The sequence below is a fragment of the Eriocheir sinensis genome, chromosome 57 (assembly GCF_024679095.1).
Source record: "Eriocheir sinensis breed Jianghai 21 chromosome 57, ASM2467909v1, whole genome shotgun sequence".
NCBI classification, from domain to species: Eukaryota; Metazoa; Arthropoda; class Malacostraca; order Decapoda; family Varunidae; genus Eriocheir; species Eriocheir sinensis.
The window spans coordinates 1,342,728-1,347,727 of record NC_066565.1 but is presented as its reverse complement, the minus strand read 5'-3'; the positions used below and the strand labels follow the sequence as shown (position 1 = coordinate 1,347,727).

The following is a 5,000-nucleotide window of genomic DNA, read 5'->3' as shown; positions in this document are numbered from 1 at the left end:
GCACGTCCTCTCCCTCTCGCGTCTTGGAGCACACTGACACCTGCCTCTACCTTGCCCAGCGTTGAAGGTTGAATTCGTGCCAGCAGGAAGAGGTGGAAAAAATCGGGAGCCTCGGGTTGGCGGCGGATTTCGGGAGATTTTATTACAGATTTTTCGGGAGTGGGTTTTAAATTGTTTACTGAAAGTCTTTTTGAGAATACAGAAATATTTTAGTTAGGTGAAGAATTCTGGAGGTTCGGTTATGTTTTGGCAAGAAGTCTGGAGGTTTTTGTATTTTTTCGACGGATTTCTGGAGAAGTGTCGGATTTTTAAAGATTTTTCGGTAGCGGGTTTGAAATTTTCGGTCATTGCCAAAAAAAAAAAAAAAAAAAAAAAAACCTAGTTGTTGTTGATCTCTCTCTCTCTCTCTCTCTCTCTCTCTCTCTCTCTCTCTCTCTCTCTCTCTCTCTCTCTCAACCCACCCTCGCCATAACCTGTTGCTCGAGAATGGCAAAAAAAAAAGAAAAAAGACTTTGGGGAATTTACCGGGGCGCAGCGTTGCCAAGTGTACCCGCACGTCTGTCTGTCGCCAATAAGGGAGGACGTGGCAACCCTGTGTCTGTGTGTGTGTGTGTGTGTGTGTGTGTGTGTGTGTGTGTACCGGGAAATGTTGGTTTGCGCTAGTCTGCTCTATAGGTGAAGCTGTTTGTTGGTAAATGTAAGGCAAGGCGCTGTGTCTGTGTGTGTGTGTGTGTGTGTGTGTGTGTGTGTGTGTGTGTGTGTGTGTGTGTGTGTGTGTGTGTGTGTGTGTGTGTGTGTGTGTGTGTGTGTGTGTGTGTGTGTGTGTGTGTGTGTGTGTGTGTGTGTGTGTGTGTGTATGTATGTGTGTGTGTGTGTGTGTGTGTGTGTGTGTGTGACTCATCATCACTGGTAACAAAGATGAACACATTTTTTTCTTCTTTTTTTCCAACGTTTTAAGGGCAAAGTGTTTTTCTTAATGCGACAACTACTACTGCTATTACTACTACTACTATTACTACTATTACTACTACTACTAGGTATTGAAATATTGACAGTAATAATAATGGAAATAGTAACTTGCTCTATATTGCAGCAGAAGCGGAAATAAAGAAGGAAAAAATAGATAAGAAAAAACTTGGTAATTGGTCATACGAACATAAGAACATAAGAACTTAGGAGTCTACAAGAGGCCGGTATAGGTCTGTACAAGGCAGCTCCTTTGAACCTAAGCTCCCGTGAATCTAACCCTACCTAATATCACTGTCCATGAATTTAACTATCACCACAAGCCTGCTCAGCCTGTTCCACTCATCCACCATTCTGTTAGTAAACCAATTTTTGCCTATGTCCCTGTTAAATCTGAATTTATCCAGTTTAAACACATTACTACGTGTTCTACCCGGTTCTCTTACCAACAAAACCTTATGAATATCCCCCTTATTAATGTCCTTCATCCATTTATAAACCTCGATCATGTCTCCACGCACCCTTCGCCTTTCTAGAGAATGCAAGTTTAACTGTTTGAGTCTCTCCTCGTATGGCAAGTTTCGTAACCCCTGAGTCATCTTAGTCATCCTCCTCTGCACCGATTCTAACATTCTGATATCCATTCTATAGCAAGGTGACCAGAACTGAATCGCATAGTCAAGATGAGGTCTACCTAATGCTAAATATATTTTGAGGAAGACTTCGGCGCTTCTGTTGCATACGCTCCTTGAAATAAATCCCAGTACCCTGTTTGCTCGATTTCTAGCTTGAATGCATTGTGCCCTTGGACGGAGATCAGAGCTCACTAAGACCCCTAAATCCCTCTCGCACCCAGACCTGCTTATGGGAGTGTCATTTAAGCAATAGTTGTGAGAGGGGTTGTTCCTACCTACACTCAGAATACTGCACTTCCCTACATTGAACTCCATCTGCCACTTATCCGCCCAGTCATACAATCTGTTTAGTTCATCCTGGAGAATACTAGCGTCCTGATCCGACTCAATTACTCTACCGATCTTGGTATCATCTGCAAACTTACTGACATCACTACTAATTTCTGAATAATGTGAAGAATTTCCTGCAGGACCCAATCAACCCACCTACAGTAGACCGCCGATGGGAACATAAATTATCAGCCTGGTGTTAGCCCAGTGCCCGGGGATTATAATGCTGAGAGAATATTAACAATCTATCTCGCTATCTTTCTATATAATACGAATAAAAGTATACCAGAAGAAACCAAAGGAAAATCCAAGTCTATATACACCAAGTCAAGTCTTACGCAGGTTTGTGGGAGGAGACACGGCCGAGGCGTGGTTTATGCGTGACACTGCTTGGAGCCAAACTAGAGAATGTAGAAACAGGGATTTAGAGAAAACGAGGAAAGGCGGACTAATTTAAATCAATCACTTCATCATGCCCTCCCTCACACCCCACACCGCCGTTTGTAGGCAATGGAATTACAGTCACGCAATAGCACAATAAAAAGACATATTTTTTCGTCAGTGGCTTGCCTGAACGCGCTGTGAAAGAAGGCGAGAATGCACATCCAGAGTGCACATGCGGCCCCAACTTTAGTCACCCCTGAACTGGCGGGTATTTTGTTTTATTTAGCTTCAAGTGACGTCATGCCGCTGCTCAGCCCCAAAACCGCCTCCTGCGCGTACCGGTCGCAGTTTTGAAGCAGAGTGACTTGACTTGGTATATATAGACTTAGAGGAAAATATGACTAAACAAGCCCTTTAACCCGGTGGCAGCGACGGGCCAAATTTGTGCCATGATATAAACCCCCAAAATAGATGATGCATAAACTGATCACAAATGCGTTGATATATATTATGAAATGGTTTGTGTGAGTGATGATTTTTTCTCATTTTTCTCGCTCAGAGGGACCGTTAAGAAACATGATCCCTGCTGCTACCGGGTTAATTAAGCTGAAAACCTCGCGTCATCCCCGCCACCAGTCCTGCGCCAAAACTGTGTAGATGCAAGCAACAAGCATAGCGTGAAGAGGCCAGGCCCATGCTACCATTACCCCATCACTAGCCACTGACTGGGTGACGGACGGCAGGAGGGAGGGAGGGAGGGGTGCTGGAGGCCTGGAGCTGGTCTTCCTGGGTCCTGTGTCCTTTCTCTCTCCCTCTTTTTCTCTTACCTGGAATGGAAGAAAAAAAAGTGAGTGGATTGTTTGATATGAAAGTGCGGAAGGAAGGAAGGAAGGAAGGAAGGAAGGAAGGAAGGAAGGAAGGCAGGAAGGAAGGAAGGACTGAGAATAGAAGTGAGGAAAACGAATGAAGAATGGAAGTAGACAGCAAACAAAAAAAAAAAAAAAAAGAAAGAAAAAGACCAGTAGGAATAAGGAAGAGGAGGAAGAGGAAGAGGAGGAAGAAGAGGAGGAGAAACAGACAAAGACGACGAAAGAGAAAAAACAACAACAACAAAAGAAAGAAGAGAAAGAAAAGAAGAAGAAAAGGAAGAGGGAAAGAAGAAAGAAAAATGAAAGAAAGGAAGAAACGAAGAATTACAACACACACACACACACACACACACACACACACACACACACACACACACACACACAGAGACAGGCACACTTGTATTGCTAGAATCTGGAAAGAGGTCCAACCCCTCATCTCGCATTCTCGGCCCAACACAGGAGTTGCAAGAGGCTGAGGAAAGTTCACACAGACTAGGATACCAATAAGCAGGTGAGGTGGTAGGATTGCATGGCGGGGCACGTAGGAATGGGTTGACTTAGGATGGAACCGGATGCAGCGGGAACAGGGGCAGGAAGCGGTTTACAGGTTGAAGAATGGGTTGGTTTACAAGGGCGGGGCCGGCAAGGTTTAGTCGGTAAGAGAGCCAGCCCAGTGCCAGTGCCAGGAATGGAGTGTTCAGCGGTGCCGGCAAGGTTTTGTCGGTAAGAGAGCCAGCCCAGTGCCAGTGCCAGGAATGGAGTGTTCAGCGGTGCCGGCAAGGTTCAGGCGGTAAGAGAGCCAGCCCAGTGCCAGTGCCAGGAATGGAGTGTTCAGCGGTGCCGGCAAGGTTTAGTCGGTAAGAGAGCCAGCCCAGTGCCAGTGCCAGGAATGGAGTGTTCAGCGGTGCCGGCAAGGTTCAGTCGGTAAGAGAGCCAGCCCAGTGCCAGTGCCAGGAATGGAGTGTTCAGCGGTGCCGGCAAGGTTCAGGCGGTAAGAGAGCAAGACCAGTGCCAGTGCCAGGAATGGAGTGTTCAGCGGTGCCGGCAAGGTTCAGTCGGTAAGAGAGCCAGCCCAGTGCCAGTGCCAGGAATGGAGTGTTCAGCGGTGCCGGCAAGGTTCAGGCGGTAAGAGAGCCAGCCCAGTGCCAGTGCCAGGAATGGAGTGTTCAGCGGTGCCGGCAAGGTTTAGGCGGTAAGAGAGCCAGCCCAGTGCCAGTGCCAGGAATGGAGTATTCAGCGGTGCCGGCAAGGTTCAGTCGGTAAGAGAGCCAGCCCAGTGCCAGTGCCAGGAATGGAGTGTTCAGCGGTGCCGGCAAGGTTTAGTCGGTAAGAGAGCCAGCCCAGTGCCAGTGCCAGGAATGGAGTGTTCAGCGGTGCCGGCAAGGTTTAGTCGGTAAGAGAGCCAGCCCAGTGCCAGTGCCAGGAATGGAGTGTTCAGCGGTGCCGGCAAGGTTTAGGCGGTAAGAGAGCCAGCCCAGTGCCAGTGCCAGGAATGGAGTGTTCAGCGGTGCCGGCAAGGTTCAGTCGGTAAGAGAGCCAGCCCAGTGCCAGTGCCAGGAATGGAGTATTCAGCGGTGCCGGCAAGGTTTAGTCGGTAAGAGAGCCAGCCCAGTGCCAGTGCCAGGAATGGAGTGTTCAGCGGTGCCGGCAAGGTTCAGTCGGTAAGAGAGCCAGCCCAGTGCCAGTGCCAGGAATGGAGTGTTCAGCGGTGCCGGCAAGGTTTAGTCGGTAAGAGAGCCAGCCCAGTGCCAGTGCCAGGAATGGAGTGTTCAGCGGTGCCGGCAAGGTTTAGTCGGTAAGAGAGCCAGCCCAGTGC

At 48.1% G+C, this 5,000-nt stretch overlaps 1 protein-coding gene and 1 long non-coding RNA gene across 11 annotated transcripts in view; one reads left to right on the top strand and one right to left on the bottom strand.

Moving 5' to 3' along the window:
- Nucleotides 1-3,139, bottom strand: part of LOC126984462 (integumentary mucin C.1-like) — a gene marked incomplete at its 5' end in the record, with an annotated part of 5,184 nt that extends 2,045 nt beyond the window's left edge. The window contains one exon of the mRNA XM_050838164.1: nucleotides 3,042-3,139. Coding sequence (XP_050694121.1) covers nucleotides 3,042-3,139 — 98 coding nt within the window. The remainder of the gene's footprint in view (nucleotides 1-3,041) is intronic.
- A 786-nt stretch (nucleotides 3,140-3,925) lies between these two features.
- The window catches only part of LOC126984463 (uncharacterized), a 9,085-nt gene continuing 8,010 nt past the window's right edge, over nucleotides 3,926-5,000 (top strand). Inside the window, exons 1-2 of one of the 10 annotated variants that reach the window (XR_007736759.1) lie at nucleotides 4,085-4,099; nucleotides 4,770-4,845. This is a non-coding gene — a long non-coding RNA (uncharacterized LOC126984463). Of the gene's footprint in view, nucleotides 4,109-4,140; nucleotides 4,167-4,186; nucleotides 4,243-4,285; nucleotides 4,301-4,352; nucleotides 4,368-4,577; nucleotides 4,712-4,769; nucleotides 4,846-5,000 lie in introns of those variants that run through there. The other 9 variants (XR_007736750.1, XR_007736755.1, XR_007736758.1 and 6 more) reach the window with 9 other exon arrangements.